The 20,444-nt window shown below is 37.7% G+C and overlaps 2 protein-coding genes and 1 pseudogene across 2 annotated transcripts; 2 read left to right on the top strand and 1 right to left on the bottom strand.

Moving 5' to 3' along the window:
* The first annotated feature begins 8,673 nt into the window (after window positions 1–8,673).
* Window positions 8,674–11,152, top strand: LOC104760446 (putative polygalacturonase At3g15720). The gene is made up of 10 exons (XM_087500076.1): window positions 8,674–8,811; window positions 8,892–9,011; window positions 9,248–9,385; window positions 9,481–9,624; window positions 9,757–9,786; window positions 9,897–10,104; window positions 10,199–10,280; window positions 10,390–10,498; window positions 10,599–10,712; window positions 10,804–11,152. Exons 1-10 carry the CDS (start codon window positions 8,809–8,811, stop codon window positions 11,029–11,031), a joined length of 1,176 nt encoding a protein of 391 aa, XP_087356202.1. The 5' UTR covers window positions 8,674–8,808; the 3' UTR covers window positions 11,032–11,152.
* Window positions 11,153–16,460: 5,308 nt separating this feature from the next.
* LOC147921458 (uncharacterized) lies at window positions 16,461–17,528 on the bottom strand. The gene is made up of 5 exons (XM_087497695.1): window positions 17,421–17,528; window positions 17,131–17,330; window positions 16,948–17,083; window positions 16,695–16,885; window positions 16,461–16,647 (listed from the first exon to the last, which is right to left on the bottom strand). The coding sequence occupies exons 1-5, from the start codon at window positions 17,526–17,528 to the stop codon at window positions 16,461–16,463; spliced, it is 822 nt and encodes a 273-aa protein (XP_087353821.1).
* A 43-nt stretch (window positions 17,529–17,571) lies between these two features.
* Window positions 17,572–19,761, top strand: LOC147921457 (disease resistance protein LAZ5-like; annotated as a pseudogene).
* The last annotated feature ends 683 nt before the right edge of the window (window positions 19,762–20,444 follow it).

Below are 20,444 nucleotides of genomic sequence, written 5' to 3'. Positions count from 1 at the left end.
CGACACCTCCCTTCCAGCGAGACGATACTTGTTCCCTGGTTTGTTTGTCTTGTTTGTTGATTGTTTTATGGCATTGGTATCTTAGTTGCTTGTGTGTATAGCCCAGTTGATGGGAGGAATGTCTCACTGAGTGTTTCTAAAATACTCATGCATCTCAATTTGTGTTTGTGATCCAGGTAAAGATAAAGTGTGATCGTGGCATCAAGGTAATGAAGAGGAAGATGTTATAGTGGCTCGATTGGTTGTTGTCTGCCTGGATTTGGGTCAATAGAACATTACTAGGTTGCTGGTTCTCAGTTCCTTGTTGTTTGGATTATTGGTTTAATTGTTATGGTTTAATACTCGTTATTGAATATTGGTTATTTAATAGTTTATTGGTATTGAATAATTCATGCTGTTTTCTTTGATTGTGGTTAGGTGGCTAGTGGATATAATACCACTAGTTTAGAGTATTTATTATTATTATTATTTAACAAAAAAAATGGGTCAGATCATTTCACTCGGTTAGATATCCCTCTTCACAAAAGCACTATAACTTGTTGCAGAATGGTAAAGCTACCAGCATGAAGCAAGTCACCATACCTCCATTTGCAATAATATTGTATTTAACTGCTTCCAATACTTGTCAAAGAAAAACTGACCAATGCTCAAATCTAAATATCAACTTGACTTTGATAAGATCGAAATGTTTACCAGTGAAAATTACAAATCCAAATGGTGTAATCAAATGATAGATCTAAAAAGAGACCATCTCCCTACCAGTCCAGAATTGTGAAGCATTGAATCATAAAATGAGTTTTGAAACACTCAAATAAAGTTTTATTAATTGCATAATACAGCTGATACAATATATGTTATCCAAGAGATTAAAATCTTGAAACTCATACTTTAGTAGGAAATGATTAATTGTCGATAAGCAGTTGTTAGATGGGACTAGCAAACTGAAGAACCAAAACAAAAAAAACAAAATTGAGTAGATTCACTTAGGGTGCACAAAAAAAAAGAGTAGATTTACTTAATTTTATATGCTTATGCAATTTTTATTTCTTTTTATTTCTTTTTTTTTTCTAATAGCCGAAAAAACAATAGTATGGAATGATATGAGAGTCTATTTTACTTATGTTTTGTTCATATTTTTCATATGTTTTGCTTATTCTTTTCTTAATAATCTATTCAACATTTCAAAGAACAAAAAAATGATTAATTTGCTGCCATATATAAACAATTACACCTATAGTTTATATTTACATTTAATGTAAACTATACTCAATGTATCAAACAATTAAATAATTTATATTTATAAAGAGTATATATATATATATATATTACTTTTTACATTTTTTAATAACAAAAGCCAGTTTTTTGTATTCGCCATAAGCCTATATGAACCTAAGCACGACAGTGATAAAACAATTTAAAATAAACCAAATACTAGCCAACCTTAAACTAAAGGGATTGGATTCTATTTCTATGAGAACAATGATTGAAGTAATTTATTATTAACATACAGCTGATTAATGTAAAAAAATGTGTGCATTGGAGAGGGTTGTGTGTTGGAGGGGAGATAGATTTGTACGGTTCAATCCCATTGTAACGCATATTCCCACTCGACTTACTATTCCAAGGCTTCGACCCATTTCGGAATGTTATAGTCAACAAACAATGATTCACTAATATTTCCCTAAACCTATGGTAATTTTAAGTTTTAACAAATGGTGAAATCAAAAAGATGGTCATGGGTCGAAATGAAATAATCATGCGGATAAAGAAATGAGCATTGTCAAGATCAAATGATAATTTAGTATTAATGGCTCTATAGATTCAACATCGTGTTAGAGAGATTTATTTATTGACTCATCTTACACTGTATAGATTCGCTTTACTTTCTTCATATTCCTTTGACATATTGGACAACTCCCATCAGCTTCTGCCATCCTACACATTCATTAGGTTCAATATTTCAGATCCGTCCCAATACAGTAAACACATTAAGCAAATACCAATTTGCAACCAAGTAATATTGATATGTATATATATTACTTTTGACATTTTTTTAATAACAAATGCCATTTTTTTTATTCGTCCTAAGCCTATATGAACCTAAGAACGCACTGATCAAAACAATTTTAGAATAAACCAAATACTAGCCATACTTAATGCAAAGGGATTGGATTCTATTTCTATGAGACAACATACAGCTTGATTGAGGTAATTTATTATTAACATACAGCTGATTAATGTCAGAATTTTGTGCATTGGAGAGGGTTTTGTGTTGGAGGGGAGATAGATTTGTATGGTTCAATCCCACTGTAACGCATAGTCCCACTCGACTTACCATTTCAAGGCTTCTACCTATTTCGGAATGTTATAGTCAACAAACAATGATTCACTTAATTTTATATGCATATGCAATTTTTATTTATTTTTTATTCCTTTTTTTCTAATAGCCTAAAAAAATGATATGGTATGATATGAGAGTCTAATTGTGACACCCCGATTTTTTGTATTCGCCCTAAGCCTCTATGAACCTAAGCACGACAGTGATAAAAACAATTAAAATAAACCAAATACTAGCCAACCTTAAACTAAACAATTAAAATAAACCAAATACTAGCCAACCTTAAACTAAAGGGATTGGATTCTATTTCTATGAGAACAACCTACAGCTTGATTGAAGTAATTTATGATTAATGTCAGAAATTTGTGCATTGGTGTAACTTCCGGAAACCGGAATCCCGGTTTAGGATGTGTATCGATCGATGCAATGGTGGTGTCGATCGATGCAAAGTTGGTTTTCGCGAACGAGTTTAAGTTAAACGTTGTGTTTTGGGGTTAGGAAAACCCTGAAATCGTGTATAAAAGGAGGAAATCGAGGGTTTGGCCGTTTCTGGAGAAAAAGAAAGAGAGGAAAAAGTTCTTGAATGTTCTTGAGAGTTTTGGAAGATTTGAGGTTGTTCCTGTAAAGATCTATAGCTGGGATCGTTGTAGGAGCTTCGTAGGAGTGTAGATATTCTTGTTTGAGTTTCAGAATATTCGTAGCAAAGGTGAGTGCATGACCATGAGTTATCTAACCTTGAGTTTTCTCTGATTTGCCTGACTATGTGTTTATTTGGCTTGTTAGAGCATTGTTGAGTCGCAAGAGGCTTTGGGAAGCTTCTTTTGGCATTGGTTTGTGTGTTTTGGTGGTTTAGGGACGGAGATCCGATGAGAAGCTTCGGGGAAAAATGATGCTCGGCACGTGCATCAGTAGATGGACTTTGTGTGTCGGTCGATGCAATGTGAAGACACCGCGGTTTGACCTATGAGCATCGGTTTATGCCATGTGGAGGCGTCGATCGATGCAATTAGGGATTTCGTGAAATGTCGAGCATGCGTCGGTCGATGCAGTGTTAGTGTTGGTCGATGCAGGTGATCCTTGTATCGGTCGATACAAGCTTGTGTCGGTCGATGCAACCCCAATTTGTGTCGGTCAATGCATGGGTTGGTGTCGGTCGATGCAGTTGTTCTGGTTTGTTGTTTGGTTATTGATTGTTGTTTGATGGTTAGAGATATCTCAATTGCTTGTGTGTATAGCCCAAGTAGATGGGAGGATTGCCTCATTGAGTGTTTATAAAATACTCACGCATTTCATAAGTGTTGTGGTGCAAGTAAAGGCAAAGTGTGATCGTGGAATCCAGGCGATGAAAAGGAGGATGTTCTAGTGGCTCACTGATGTGTTATCTGTTTTCAGTTAGGTTCCTAGAGTGAAGTCAGTAAAGCATTGCTAGGTTGCTGATGTTATGTTTTATGACATGGTTGAATTATTATGGTGTCTGTTGGTTATTTTCCGTTGTTTGGTTGTTTGTGGTTAGGTGGCTAGTGGGTATGGGACCGCTAGTTAATTAGTTAATTATTATTTAGAAAAACGGGTTGGATCATTTCAGTTTGGTATCAGAGCCCTTACGGCTCTAGGTTTGGGTTCACTAGGTTTTTGTTGTTGATGTTGTGGATTTGGGTGCCTTTATTGAGTATGTGAGTTATTCAATTGTGTGTGGCATGGAGTCCTAAAACATCCTCTTCGAGCCTACAATGTGATTTCAAAGTGAGTTTTTATTTTGTGTCCTGTTGAGTTTGCTTGCTTAGCCTTCTGTTCATAGTACTGCAGATGGTTAGAGAGGGTGTTGTTGCTAGTAGGGGACGCGGACGTGGTCGTGGACGCGGACGTGGTAGGGGCAGAGGCCCAGCGGTTAGTGATACCGTGGATCAGAGTGTGACAGCTAAGGGTGTTCGAGAGTCGCAGGGTCTCCAGGAGGGTTCCATGAGTGTGGCCGGTGGAGGTACTGATAGGACCGTAGGCGCTGAGAGAGTCGCTGTGGGCGGACATCTGGGCACAGTTAGTGACGGTTAGTCCAGCAGTTCAGCCTAGGAAGGCTCAGCATCATGGAGGTTCTAGCAAGGGCGGCAAGACTTCACAGGGAACCTAGAGGAAGTGAGAAGCTATGCAGAGGCTGAGTGGTGCCAGGTGTTTTGGTTGTGGTAGTATGGAACACAATGTGGCTAGCTGTCCCCAGAAAAGTGCCCCGACGACGGCAGAGTCAGCGGTTCGTGTATGCTATCATTGTAGGAAGGCTGGGCACATCAAGCTCAAGTGTCCCAAGTTGCACCAGATGGCAGTGGCAGCGCAGCAGCAGGTGGCACGTATTTAGCAGGTGCCACGGGTGTATACGATGGTTGAGACAGGTGGAACCATTGTCGGGGTGATCACATGTATAATTTCTGGTACCCCGACTTTGTGAATTTCAGTTGGTTCAGATTTTATGTTTTGCCTGTGATTAAGTGTTAGTTTCTTAGCAAATGAGGTTTGTGTAGGGACCTTTTTGGTGGGCAGGTTTAGGTCCCACATTATTATCGATTCTGGATCTACTCATAGCTTCATTACTCCGGAGTGCGGAGAGAGCGCTAATATCATAGGAGACCCCAGGGAGCGAGCGGGAGTTGTTAGAGTTGCGTGAGGCAAGCTTCTTAGAGTCATTGGACGGGCAAGATGAGTTGATATTCAGATCGCAGGGGAGTCGTGGCCAGCGGATTTACTTATCAGCCCATTGGAGCTATATGATGTTATCATGGGGATGGATTGGTTGCATCGTCATATGGTTCATCGTGATTGTCATCAGGGTAGAGTTGAGTTTGAGCGTCCAGGAGGGAAGTTGGTTTTTGAGGGAGTTAGACCAACTTCGGGGAGTCTCGTGATCTCGGCCATGCAGGCTGAGAAGATGATCGAGAAGGGACGAGAGGATTATCTGGTTATTATATCGATGCCAGAGTCATAGGGGCAGTCTATGGTTAGCGGTATTCAGGTTGTTGAGAAGTTTGAGGATGTGTTCTAGTTGTTGCAGGGGTTACCACCATCTCAGTCTGATTTTTTCATGATTGAGCTGGAACCAGGTAAAAGTGGAACACATCCTCAGTTGGAGGATCTGTTGAACAAAGGATTCTTTCGTCCTAGTGTATCACCGTGGGGAGCTCCGGTTTTATTCGTTAAGAAGAAGGACAAAAGTTTTCGCTTGTGTATTGATTATCGGGGTTTGAACCGGGTCACTGTGAAGAACAAGTACTCTCTTCCCAGGATCGATGAGTTGTTGGATCAGCCGGGAGGTGCTACTTGGTTCTTCAAGATAGATCTGTCGTCGGGTTATCATCAGATCCCGATAGATGAGGCAGATGTGAGGAGGAATGCATTCAGAACGAGGTATGGGCATTATGAGTTCGTGGTGATGCGTTTTGGGTTGACTTACGCGCCAGCAGTGTTTATGAGATTGATGAACAGCATGTTTCAGGAGTTTTTGGACGTGTCATCATTTTCATCAACGATATCCTGGTTTATTCCAAAAGTCCTGAGAAGCATGCAGTGCATTTGAGAGCAGTTCTAGAGAAGCCGCAAGAGCAGATGTTGTTTGCTAAGTTGAGCAAGTGTAGTTTCTGGCAGCGTTAGATGGGTTATCTAGGTCACATTGTGGTTTCTATAGATCCAGAGAAGATTCAGGCCATTAGCGATTGGCCTTGACCGCAGAATGCCACCGGGATCAAGAGTTTTCTTGGGTTGGCAGGTTATTAAAGGAGATTTGTGCAGAGATTTGCGAGCATGGCACTACCGATGACTAAGTTGACAGGGAAGGGTGTTCCTTTTGTTTAGGTCCCAGGAGTGCGAGGAGGGTTTCACAAGCGTGAAGGAGATGCTATCTCCCCTTAGTTTTCAATAAAATCATTAAAAATTAAAATCTAAAAATGTTTTCAATAATAGTGCAACATACTCTACCCATTTAATCATATAAAATACTACTTACAACTATGGGAGGCCCGTGCTACATCACGAGATTATGTATTTTGTTAGTTATTTTTTTGTAATTTGTATTTTTGTAATGTAGTTTTTTATTTTGACTTATTTTCTTTGTTTATATAGTGTTTATTTGTATATTTGGGGTTATACGGTAAATTGGAAATCCTTATAGAGTAAGTAGTTTGCAAAACATAGCTTTTCATGGAAACAGACATACCGCAATATTGGATAGTAGATTTGTAAGAGGATAGTAGTTTTGTAAGAGGATAGACATTCCGCAATATCAGATAGTATTTTTGTAAGAGGATAGACACACTGCAATATTGGATTGTAGTTTTGTAAGTGGATGGTTTTTTTTAATTTTGGTTTGTCGTCAAAAGAGGAAAAGTTGCTTGTTAAATTTTGGTGTGAGATATTTCAATGGTTAAGAACCACTGTATTTATAGTGAGATTAGATATATTTAGGTTATCATTTAGAAGTTAATATTTGAAATATCAAATCTCAGCAAAATATATCTTGTTTCTTTCTTTGGTATAACTAAAAGATGAATATTTCATGTGTAAGATTATCCCAAAAGACTGTTTAAAGATTTGCAGTTAAAAAAAATCTCGGCAATCAAGTAATTTTGTAAGATTTGGAAATTAAAATATATGGTTTTAATTAAAACTATTGAAAAATATGTGGCCAAGATATAATTTTATTTTGAGAATCAACGGATAATGTTTGATGGGAAAATCGAATCAAATAATCCGGTACTAAATGACCCGCGCGAGATCCAACTTAATTTGAATGGTTAGAGAATTTTAATGCTATGATATACTAATATATTAATAATTCTTGATTACTAATCATTTTATTTAAAAACTACCAAAACAAAGTCATGCTCCAAAAGTTGGTCCATGAGTACTCCTGCTTTAATAGTATAGATACACAGAATTAGTGCCTGTATTGAAACCATGATTTTGGAAGATTTTATTAGATTTAAGAAATTTGGAATTTTGATAGATTTTTGGAAGTTAATAAGATTTATGTTAAAATTCTTTCAAATCTCACCTAAAACCAAGAGATTTGGATTTCTGTATTTTTAAGTAAACAAATCCTCTCAAATCTTGTAGAATCCCTTAAGGGGGAGGTATTGGTTTAGGATTTAGAAAGAATTTTAATGAAAGTTAAAAATGAAGGATTCTAAGAGATTGTTTAGGAAGTTTTTTAAAATCTTGATGATTTGTTTTTTTCTAATCTTGTGAAATCTTTCTATTTGATGAAAGAGTTTTCATGACTTTTGTTATGAAGGAAATGATATAAAATCCTAAACCAATAACATAAAATTTGAATTCATTAACAATACAAGATTCTTTTGTTTTACTTGAATAACATAAAACTTTTAATGACTTTATAAAACTCTTAATCCAATAACACTAGATTTATCAAGATTTTAGATAACTTTTTACAAATCCACAACCAATAACACCAAATTTTTAAAGAGTTTTTAAAAGTCTTGAGTGAATAACAACATATTTTACCTAACTTTTAAAGTCATTAAAATTCTTTCTAAATCCTAAACCAATACCTCCCCCTAAACTTATTAAAATCCAAATGCACAAACTGTTTTCAATAACAGTAGATTTTAAAATAGATTTTTAAATCATCAAATTCAATAACAGTAAATTTTAAAATCTATGATGGAATAACAGAAGATTGTAAATCACTTAAAATGTCAAATTGAATATGATGCAATAAAACATCCAAATTTAATTCTCTTTTTGTACTTTCCAAAATATTTTTATGTATTTCCCTTTTTTATTATTTTCGCAAAAATACAATCAAATCGATAATTTTTTAAAAAAGTTTATCGTACATCAAACTAAGTTAATATATAATAATATAGGTAATATAATAAGATGACTACTCAAATCTCTCAATTCTTTTTTTTTTTGTCAGCAATCTCTCAATTTTATAATCATCAATACGTTAATAGTAAAGTTATAATTATAAATTTTATATCAAACACTACTAAATAATTAGACAAACATTTAGTTTTTAATGTAAACGGACATACACAGGATTTTGTTTTTTTTTTTTTTTAGCAAACGGACATACACAGGAATACAGGATTAGTGCTTGTTGTTTTTAGTATAAAATAAAATGCTACAATGGTATCACAATATGCATCCAAATTTAATTCTATTTTCGATTTTTCCAAAATAATTTTTAATTATTTCATTTCGCTTTTAACTTTTTTTTAATACTATTTATTCTGTTTTTATTGTGATTTATTTCTAGATCTAATATAAAAAGATGGATGATATCACTGATATGCAAAAATAATATCCACAAAATAAGTAATGATTCTAGGCTGCAAAATATCTAAAGTTTGAAACTACATCCATGAACCTGTCTACACCCATGATTTTTTATTTGTATATATAAGTGATGAACATAACTTAAAAATACACTACATTACATCTAATCATCTCATCATAATCACACAATGGTACATATGAAATATAATAATGTTTGAATAAAAATTATTATGCTTTCTTTCTTTCTAACATTGATATTTGGATGTTGTAGGAAATTATAATACGCGTTGTGTTCTTGTTGACTTTATTGAATTCAGTTCTTGTAAATGGCCAAATCTATGATGTGCTTACATTTGGTGCCAAGGGAGATGGTCTTACCGATGAATCAACGGTATTATATTTGAAAATCTTATCTTGGAATTTACTCTATGAAAATGACTGAATTGTGTAAGTTGTCAAATGATTTTTAACCAAAATATTATCATAGGATTTCCAAGTATATATGCATAACTATTATTAATTTATTATTCATTTTCCTATAAGATAAGAGATCATAATCGTTGTCACAAAATTTTAGTTATTGAGTAAAGAAGTCTTATACACTTGATCTTTCGATAAAACAAATAGGCTTTTGTCGAAGCATGGAAAGCTATGTGTGGTAGTGGTGGGAATCAAAAAACACTCCTTATTCCTTCAAATAAAACATTTTTACTACAACCTCTTGTGTTTCAAGGGCCTTGTAAATCTCCTTCAGTGCAAGTTAAGGTAACTATCAATATTTTGTTAAAACAAATCACTCACAACTTTATGTGAATTTAAATATTTTTTTAAAAAAAAATTATGTGTATGCATTTATGCAGTTTGATGGAAAGATTGTTGGACCGAGAGATAAGACAGCATGGTCGGACTATAAGTCGTTAAGATGGGTTAGTTTTAAGAAAATAATTGGTTTAACAGTCAATGGCTCGGGGTCAATTGATGGACGTGGTTCGTCATTTTGGAAGGTGAAAATTTTTATTTATACAAAAGAGATATAGTTTTTATTTTGTATACATGTTTATATATATAAATTACCTATATCTATTTAATATGTGAATCTAATACTTTTATTTTTTTTCCATATTCAATATACCCAGCCAAAAATGCCAGCTTCTGAACGGCCTACTGTGAGTTTATATCTTTCTCACTAAATTTATTCTCAATTCTAAAATGAAGATAGCTTTTTCTACATATATAATGATGTTCATGATGAATTTACTTTCCTGTTTTCTTACAGCAATTGCATTTCCAAAATTGCAATGATCTCAATATAATTGGAATAACTTCATTCAACAGTCCAAGAAACCATATAGAAATTAAGGAATGCAAAAGAGTTAAAATAACGAAAATAAAACTCGTAGCACCGGACGACAGTCCTAACACCGATGGTATTGATATCTCTGAATCAAGTGATGTCGATATTTACGACACAGTAGTTGGAACTGGTACATAGCTATATATCTCTCTTGCACATTCAGTAATTGAAAATTGATCTGAAATGGTTATTTGAATTTAAATCTTCTTAAAAATATATTCCAGGAGATGATTGTGTAGCTATAAACAACGGAAGTATGAATATCAACATTACAAGGATGAATTGTGGACCGGGCCATGGAATAAGGTATATATATGTTTCATTGACCAATACCATTATATACATAATACTGATTTTTTTATTCTACAATGAATTTTATTATATATATATATATATGTGTGTGATTAAATTACAGTGTGGGAAGTCTAGGGAGAGATGGAGAAGAATCTATGGTTGAGAATATTCAAGTGACTGATTGCACCTTCGTTAGGACGGAAAATGGAGCCAGAATTAAGACATGGCCGGTAATAATTTTTTTGCTACATTTTTCCATATTAAAACTAAATAAATTATGAAAATATTGACACAGTGTTTAAAATGATATATATCCTCTTTCTAAAAAAGAATGGAAAAGGATACGCAAAAAATATACTTTTTAAGGGCCTCACAATGAGAGAAACCAAAAATCCGATAATAATCGACCAAAACTATGTCGATAAGGGTCGCCTAGATGTGGAGGTAATTTATCTTAAGATTATTTTTTCTATTAAACAAATAGTATTATAATAAGACTTAAGACATGGCCGGTAATATTTTTTTTTGTGTGTAGGAATCAGCTGTGGCAATTAGTAACGTGGCATTCACAGATATTCATGGAACTTCACAACTCGATGAGATTATAAAGATTAATTGCAGTAAAGTCACATATTGCAAAGACATTGTTCTTGCTAAAATCAACATTGCTACGGTCGATGGAAATAAGCCAATTGTTGAATGCAAAAATGTGTATGGAAAGACTATCAATGGTGACGAGGTCAATGGTTGTTTCGAAAGATAGTATCCATTTTCATAGAAAATATGTCAAATAAATTTGTTATTTTATATAGCGAATGATTTTATGTAATGATATATGATCAACTATTTTAAATGTCTTATCGAATAAAACAGTTTTATATTAAGATTATTTCAATATAGTGAGTAGCTAGTAATTTACTAAGATATGAAAATCACAGTTTTCTCTCTTGTTTGAGGCTAAGATACAAGAGAAACAAATAAAAATTTTGTATTTTGTATTTTTGTTTATCACCAAACTTTTTCTCAATCTTTGGTTTTGTGAATCTTATTTTTCTCTCTCGCTTTCTCATGTTTTTTTACTATGTTTTTGATGTGGAGAAACAGAGTATTTATAATGTTTGATCGTTCTATCGTAGGCTTGCAACCGTTCAATTAAACAATGTAACCATTTACCAAAAGTTGTGATGGTTAGTGAAATAACAGTTGATTAACAACTTAAATCACTAACATTCCTCTCCCATTTAAGGTTAATCTTTGATTCATAAAATCACACACATAAACCAAACTTATGCAAAAATATAAATATCATAACAATTGAATTTACACCTTAGTAATACTACACATTCCAGATACTTGAGAATCAAGATGTCCAAGGGATTGAATCCTTTCAATTCATTTGGGTACATGAAGATAATACACACACGAATTTTGACACTACTCCAAGTGTTTATACTTGACAATATTATAACAGATGTGTCCATATCTATTCATGAGCATATAGGAAGCTAAGTCCAAGCTTCTTGATGCGGCTCCACTTCATACTCATATAGATAGATTTTAACCTTGCACCTACATATGCAATTTTTCAAAAGATCTATTCAGAAGATAACTTCAACATAATCCTTTCTTTCAGGTTCAAGCACTTATTTGGAGGTTTTCCATGTGTCTATGGTGCGGAAGTGTCTCTGCGAGGATGATCAGTTGTTGGCTAAGATTCCTGAGCATCTTCAGCCTAACATGACCTTGGAAGCGAGATCAGTGAGGTTCTCGAGAGGAGAATCAAGGAACTTCAGAAGAAGAAGATTCATTTGATGAGAGTCCTTTGGGACTATGATGGTGTTGAAGAGCAGACTTCGAAGCCAGAGGCGAGGATGAAGGCAAGATTAAAGAAGTGGTTTGAGAAGCAAGTCGCGACTTGAGCTTGTCAAGCCTGGTCCCAACTGTAGTATGTGGCTTGAGTAGGAATGGAGTATTCCAGCCCATCTTTCTTGTTACTTAGTCGCTTAGGGGTGGTTGGTTGTGTGACTAAGTAACGAGATGAGGTGGTGTTCGGGATAAGAAATTCCGTGAGGCGGTTGTTAAAGAGGGAAAGTTTCCTGAAATAGAAGTTTCTAAAAGAGCAAAGTTTCCAAAAGTGGAAAGTTCTAAAAATGGAAACTTTTATGTGAGTTAGAATTTGTCCATTTTTAGTGGTTGTGAGCCTTCGAGGGGCTTCTGTGGCCTTCTTGGTGGACTGTTGAGTCATTGTGTGCCTGTGTGTGGCGGTCTTTTGAGACATTGTGTGGCCTTTGTGGCGGGCTGTTTAGCCAATTGTGTGACCTTTGTGGCAGACTCTTTAGCCAATTGTATGTCCTTTGTGGCAGGCTATTTAGCCATTGTTGCCTATTTAGGCGGTCCTTCAAGATGTGTGGTCTTCGTGACGGTCCTTCGGGACATGTGGCATATTTAGGCAATCCGTCGGGATGTGTGGTCTTCGTGATTGTCCTTCGGGATGTATGGTCTTTGTGACGGTCCTTCCGGACGAGTGATCTTTGTGACGTTCTTTCAGGACGAGTGGTATTCGTGATGGTCCATGCGGGACAAGTGGTCTTTGTGATAGTCTTGTTTAGGACATTGTTTGGTCTTGGTGGCGATCCTGTTTAGGACATTTGTTTGGCCTTTGTGACGGTCTTATATAGGACATTTTTTGGCCTTTGTGGTGGCCCTTGGGGCATTTTGATGATCCTTGTGTGGTCATGAGGTATTTCAGTGAGGCGATATGTGGTTGGTAAGACATTGTGTTGTTTTATGCAAGCCACAGGGAGGAAACCTGGTTAGGGATAGTGTTCAGACGTGTTCAGAATTGTTTGCTATAGGGACAGTTGGTCATAAACGATTCTTAGAAGACCTTAGTTCTCCTAGTACCGCCATATTCCGAGACTTTATGGCTTGAGAGTACGGTTGTTATATCGACTTCAGGTGATTATCCGGGGATGCGCTGCAGGGTGGTAACCCAAGAGTCGAATATTGGAATTCGTTATATATTATGGCATGTGGGCTTAGGCCCGATAAGAAGCCAACATTTATGGCATGCAGGTTTCGGCATGATGAAAAGCCAATAGAAACTCAAGGGTGAGGCGTATGAGGGAAGGAAAGTCCAAAATTCGATAGCAAATAATGCCTCGAATGTGAGTTTATCGCTTAGAGGTGACCATCGTAGATCGGTCGGAGGAGTGCAGCCCGTGGGGACGGTTGCAAGGGAGTCCTTGGCTGATGGTTGTTCGAGATTCGAGGATGAATCTATATTGGTGGGGGAGAATTGTAACATCCACGAACCGGAATCCCGGTTTGGGATGTGCATCGATCGATGCAAGTGTGGTGTCAATTGATGCAAGGTCGTTCGTGAACGAGTTTAAGTTAAACGTTGTGTTTTGGGATTAGGAAAACCCTGAAATCGTGTATAAAAGGATGAACTCGAGGGTTTGGCCAAGTTTGGCCGTTTTTGGAGAAAAAGTAAGAGAGAAAGAAGTTCCTGAGTGTTCATGAGAGTTTTGAGAGATTTGAGGCTGTTCTTGGGGAGATACGTAGCTGAGATCGTTGTAGGAGCTTGCTAGGAGTGTGGATCTGCTTGTTTGAGGGTCAGAACCTAAACGACCCGACCCATTTTTTTTTAAAATAATAATTAAACTAGTGGTCTCACACCCACTAGCCACCTAAACACAACCAAACCAAACCAGTGGAAAACAATTCAACGGATACCAATATCCAATATCCAATGACCAACAATTTAATAAACCAATGACCAATGTTAAAACCAAATCAACCTCAATCAAAGAACCAACAATCCTAAACAACACTCTAAGGACCCATATCTAGCAACCTAACAGAAGCCGGACAACAACCAATCGAGCCACTAGATCATCTTCCTCTTTATCGCATTGATTCGACGATCACATCTTGCCTTTACCTTCACCCCAACACATATGAGATGCATGAGTGTTTTATAAACACTCTGTGAGGCAATCCTCCCATCTACTGTGCTATACACACAAGCAATCGAGATATCTCTAACCATCAAACAACAATCAATAACCAAACAACTACATCGACCGACACCAACTGGGTTTGCATTGACCGACACAAACTTATATTGACTGATACAAAGTTCACTTGCATCGACCGACACTAACACTGCATCGATCAACGCATGCTCGACATTGCACGAAATCCCTAATTGCATTGATCGACGCCTCCACATGGCATCGACCGACGCTCCTAGGTTAAACTGTGATGTCCTCGCATTGCATCGACCGAAAAACAAAGTGCATCGACCGATGCACATGCCAAGCATCATTTTGCCCCGAAGCTTCTCACCGGATTTCCGTCCCTAAACCACGAAAACACACAAACCAAAGCCAGAAAAAAGCTTTCAAGGCCCCTTGCGACTCACCAACATTCTAATAAGCCATGATCATGAACTCACCTTTTCCAAGAAGATTCTGAACCTCAAACAAGAAGATCTACACTCCTAGGAAGCTCCTAAAAAGATCCCAACTACAGATAACTCTCAAGGTCACTCAAAAACTTTTTTCTCTCTTTCTTTTTCTCCCGAAACGGCCAAACTTGACCAAACCCTCGAGTTCTTCCTTTTATACACGATTTTAGGGTTTTCCTAACCCCAAAATGCAACATTTAACTTAAACTCGTTCGTGAAAACCAACCTTGCATCAATCGAAACCACCCTTGCACCGATCGATGTACATCCTAAACCGAGATTTTGGTTCGTGGATGTTAGAATTCTCCTCCACCAATATAGACTCGTCCTCGAGTCTAGCACCAAGACCAACAGTCAAGGATCTCTTGTGCAACCAACAACATGGCCTGCACATCCTCCGACTAGCTACGAGGACTCAATTTGGCCAGTATCCCGTGTCTCTGACATTATACACTCTCAACTCATGCATCTCCCTCGCTCTCAGGTCTCAACCTTCGAGTCTTACCGGCTCACCATCGGGCCGCAGCCCTCCAGCTATGGTATCACGAATTCAAATCTTGCTCTTGGCTATCACCCTACAGCACGCCTTCGGATCGTCATCTGAAGTCGATATACCAATTATATTCTCAGGCCACAAATTCCTTTGAGATAACGGTACATAGGAACCTAACCGTCTCCTCATGAGTTGTTCGAGATCTCATATCTCTAGAGCAATAATTCTGAGTTCGAACGAGTATTACGCTAACCAGAACTACCTCTATGGCTCTCGCAGGAAGATCACAATGTCCTACGGCCAACACTCGCCCCTAAGGCTACTGAGACGTCACAAAGACCGTAAACACATCACAAAGACTCTAAACCCGTCACGAAGACCACATAAACATCCCATAGGAGCGCCACTAAGCCCACGAAAATGTCCAAAAAGGACCACCACAAACGCCACTAGGACCACCACCATGGTATCCGGCATCACTTAGACAACCACCAAGGTATTCGGCGTCACCAAGACCACTACCCCTGACCGGTATCACCAAGAACTCTTCACCAAAACCACCGTCAGGTACAAAACATCACTAAGACATACTACCACTAGCAAGCGTCACCAAGATCTCTGTCACCAAGACCACTGTGAGGGTACAAAACATCACTAAGATCACTCAATGCATACTAAACGTCACAAAGACCACCACCCAGGCACACTTCGTGTAGGATCATCACGAATATCACCACACTTTCCAAAAAACTTTCCATTTTTAGAAACTTTCTAATTATGGAAACTTCCTTTTTATGGAAACTTTCTATTTATGTAAACTTCCAATTATAGAAACCTCGAGCTATTTTCCTTTTTCCATGACAACACCAGTCAAATAAAGAAATACTCATCTTATTAATCTTATAATGTCATAATCGTTACAACCTCAACGAAAATACATAAGAAAAATGAGATATAACAACACCAAGCCAACGACCGGCATCCCGAGCATCACCTCATCTTGGTACTTAGTCGCACAACCAACCACCCCTAAGCGACCAAGTATCAATAGAGATGGGTTGGAATACTTCGTCTGCTCCAGCCACGGTCTTCAAACCATCACGACCCCGGGACCAAGGTTAGGCAAGCTCAAGCCTCGACCTGCTTCTCGAACCACTTCTTGAACCTTGCCTTCATCCTCACCTTCATCCTCACCTCTGGCTCCCAAGTCTCATCTAACACACCATCATAGTCCCACTGGTCTCGCCTCAAGAGTCATGTTGGGCGGAAGATCTGCAGGAATCTTAGCCAACACCTCATCATCCTTGTGAAGACACTTCCTAAGCATCGACACGTGGAAGACCGTATGGAATGCATTCATAACATTAGACAACTCCAACTTGTATGCAACTGGTCCCACCCGCTCCACAATCCTAGAAGGATCCATGTACCTCAGACCAATTTAGTCTCTAAGATAGACCTGTTCAGACCCTGCAACATGGCCATCTTGAGGTACACTCTATTATCCACTTGAAACTCAATGTCCTTTCTCCTCTGATCAGCATAACTCCTCTGCTGATCGAGAGCCTCCCTCATGTTCAGCTTGAGCACCCAGATCTTCTCCGTGGTCTCCTGAACAAAACTCGCATCCAATATGCTCCTCTCCTCCGCCTGATTCCAGCATAAAGGTGTGCGACATGACCTACCATACAACACCTCATAAGGAGCCATACCAATACTCGCTTGATAGTTGTTGTTGTAAGCAAAAATCTACCAAGTTCAGGTGATCGGCCCAGTGACCACCCCAATCCAGCACACACATCGTCAACAAGTCCTCCAGAGTCTGAATCGTTCTCTCCGACTGCCCATCTGTCTCAGGATGGTAAGTTGTACTCATATGCACCTTAGTGCCCAACTCTGCCTGAAACGCCCTCCAGAACGCTGAACTGAACTTGGAATCCTTGTCTGACACTATGCTCACAAGCACACCATGCAACCTCGCAATCTCCCTCACATATTTCTTAGACAAAACTACTGCTCCATATGTCTTCTTAATGGCCAGAAAATGTGCAGACTTGGTCAGACGATCCACAATCACCCAGATAGCATCCATAGTCTGCGACACAGGCAAACCAACTACAAATTCCATCATCATATTCCACTTCCACTCTGGAATGGGTAAACTCTACAATAGGCCTCTCGGCACCTGATGCTCAGCCTTCACTAGCTGGCATGTGTCACACCTCGATACCCAGCTAGCGAAATCTCTCTTCATCCCGACGCAGTGATAATACCGTTTGAGGTCACGGTCCATCTTGGTCGCTCTAGAATCAAGAAGAAGAAGAAGAAGACAATAGATGAAGAGGAAGAAGGGTCACGACAAAGAAACAATGTTGTGTTTTGTATTCACAAAAGCAAGTAAAAAGGCCATTGGGCCATAAACCTAATTAAGGCCTTAAGTGTATTATGGGCTTCTGTTTTAGGTTTTAGAAACAAGTAGGTTAAGATAAGTAAGTGTAGTATAAATATGCTTATGTGGTTGTAAGGATAAGATAAGGAAGTAAGAAGTAAAAAGTTAAAAAGTGGCTATTTCTAGATCTATTTCCAACAGAAGGAACTTGCTTCACAGGAATTGACTGAAAATACAGGGGTTCATCTTAGGCTTTGGAGGTATCAAGATATCATTTGTTTACTGAAGAAGAAATTGGTGAGATTGTTTGAACCTCTAACATGTGTTAGTTGTGCTAAATTTCCAGCTTTTGGAGTGATGGACAAGTACTCTAGAATTTCAACTGCTATCCATTTTTTTCCTGTGCTTTGCTAACAGTACGTTTCTCATCAATTGGTTGTAGGAAATGGAAAATGTCAGAGGTATTTTCTTAGACATGTCTGAAGTTCGGGAGGAAATGATATTTGCTAACATCTTTAGCAATATGTGCAATATTCGATATCTCAAAATATACAATTCCGCCAGCCCTAAGGAAGGCAAAGATATTTTCAAATTTGACATGGTTAAGGAGTTTCATTTACCATTAGATAAGGTATGTAATCTCCACTGGATGAAATATCCATTTGAGCAACTTCAATCAGACTTCAACCCAGAGAATCTTGTTGATCTTGAACTGCCTTGTAGCTCCATTAAGAAAGTTTGGGAGGGTGTTAAGCTGTGTCTCACTGTACTCCACAATTCATCTGTTTCATATGAAGCAAACATCAAATTTAGGGTTATATTATTCTTCTTCTTCTTCTTTACAGGATACCCAAAAAATTAAAGTAGGCCAATCTTAGCTATTCGAGTAAGTTGACTAATCTTTCAGGGTTGTCAAATGCTAAAAATCGTGAAAGATTGAATCTTGAAGGTTGCAGAAGTTTGCATGAACTCCCCCAAGAGATGGAGAACATGAAAAGTCTTGTCTTCCTAAACATGAGAGGTTGCAAGAGTCTAACAATTCTTTAGAGGATGAAATTCAGCTCTGTAAAAATTCTCATATTGAGTGACTGCTCAAAACTTCCCGAGTTTTAGGTGATTTAGGAAAATCTGGAAGCATTATATTTAGATGGAACTGCATAAAAGGGACTTCCTCCAGCCACCGCGGATCTGATGAGACTTACCATATTGAACATGAAAGGCTGTACAGAACTGGAGAGTCTTCCCGATTGTCTTGGAAAACAGAAAGCTCTTGAAGAACTCATACTCTCTGGATGTTCAAAGCTCGAAGGTGTTCCAAAGGACGTAGCAAACATGAAACATTTACGGATCTTATTTCTTGATGGTACAAAAAATCAAAGAGATCCCAAAGATATACTTGCTGCAGCGTTTATGCTTAAGTAGAAATATTGCAATGGTCCATCTGCAAGGTAATCTCAGTCAATTCTATCATCTGAAATGGCTTATCTTGAAGAACTGCGAGAATCTCAGATATCTTCCAACGCTTCCACCATATCTTGAGTATCTAAATTCATATGGCTGTGAAAAACTACAAACAGTTGTGAATCCTCTGGTCCTTCGTATGATGACTGGGCAGATCTGTTCCACTTTCTTTTTCACTAATTGCAACAATCTGTATCAAGATTCAACAGAGTCAATCTCATCCTGCGAGGAACGGAAATGTCAGCGACTTGCACTTGAATGTTACGATAAGGTCTCTCTCTCTCTATCTTTCTCTCTCTCTCTCTCTCCCTCTATCTTTCTCTCTCTCTCTCTCTCTCTCTCTCTCTCTCTCTGCGCAGTTGTCTCATTCCATGAGAACCAAGATCGATCATCGATAGTAGTTTCTCATCAAAATGCACACTGCAGTTTGAAAACGAAGATGGTTCTCGTATCCGCTTTGATTGTGATGTCGGAAGTTTGACCGAACCAGGAAAGATTGAGGCAGGCCATGTTTTTATCGGCTATGTCAGTTGCTCACACATTACAAAACGTTTGGTCATGTTTGGAAGATCACTACTCTGGTAGCTCTATACCTACAAAGGCTTCTTTGGAGTTCTACTTGACTGATGCGTGTAAAAGTGAAGTGGTGCAGTATTTGGCGAGAACGGAATGCTAGACGTCATGATGAAGCTCCTACTCCACCCTCCAGTCTCTTCCGCTTTATTTACAAGAGTGTTCGCAACAGACTCCTTACCTTGACGACCTCCCCGGGTTATGAGAATGGTCTTCAACTGTGGTTTCAAACCCACCCCATATCATCTGTTGTTTTTAGAATTTTTCACTTTGAAGCTTTAGCTACTCATTTCAGCTCCTATGTTGCATTAATTTGTACAACAGTTTTTTTTTGGTGAATATAATATAACATTCATACAAAAAAAAAAAAAAAACTGAAGTGGTGGATTGTGGGTTCCGTTTGATGTACGCCGAACCAGATAACGTCTCTGTTGAAGCGAATGGCCATGAAACCACTTCGGTAAAAGGTCCTGGTTTAGATTATCGTTCTATCATAATTGTGTCAGTCTGCACAGTGATCATTTTTTATGCTTTAAAAAGATGAATATTTCAAACTGGTTTGTTGTCTTAACTCTTACTGATTACAAAAAAAAAAAAAACATAAATAAAACTCCTCTTTGATTCATTTTTATTCACATAAGGTATTTCAGGATATTGAGTCTTCTTCAGACCATGTTAATCGCTAAGCAAGCGTGAAAGGCAATGTGGTATGATCTTTCTCCAAGAGGTTCCCGAGTCAAATAGATGCTTGGAACTTACCTAGCTAACATGAAAATATATACAACG

This window comes from Camelina sativa, chromosome 18 (assembly GCF_030686135.1).
Source record: "Camelina sativa cultivar CO46 ecotype springtype chromosome 18, ASM3068613v1".
Lineage (NCBI taxonomy): Eukaryota > Viridiplantae > Streptophyta > Magnoliopsida > Brassicales > Brassicaceae > Camelina > Camelina sativa.
This window is presented reverse-complemented; position numbering and strand designations above follow the sequence as displayed.

What these genes read in the sequence shown, in the direction of transcription:
- LOC104760446 (XM_087500076.1), top strand. An exon ending in CTCCTTCAGTGCAAGTTAAG is followed by an intron (nt 9,386 to 9,480) that starts GTAACTATCAAT and finishes GCATTTATGCAG; the next exon opens with TTTGATGGAAAGATTGTTGG. An exon ending in CAGCTTCTGAACGGCCTACT is followed by an intron (nt 9,787 to 9,896) that starts GTGAGTTTATAT and finishes GTTTTCTTACAG; the next exon opens with CAATTGCATTTCCAAAATTG.
- LOC147921458 (XM_087497695.1), bottom strand. Translation starts at nt 17,528, where the DNA reads ATGGACCGTGACCTCAAACGGTATTATCACTGCGTCGGGATGAAGAGA. An exon ending in TAGTGAAGGCTGAGCATCAG is followed by an intron (nt 17,331 to 17,420) that starts GTGCCGAGAGGC and finishes CCTGTGTCGCAG; the next exon opens with ACTATGGATGCTATCTGGGT. An exon ending in ATGTTGCAGGGTCTGAACAG is followed by an intron (nt 16,648 to 16,694) that starts GTCTATCTTAGA and finishes GGATCCTTCTAG; the next exon opens with GATTGTGGAGCGGGTGGGAC.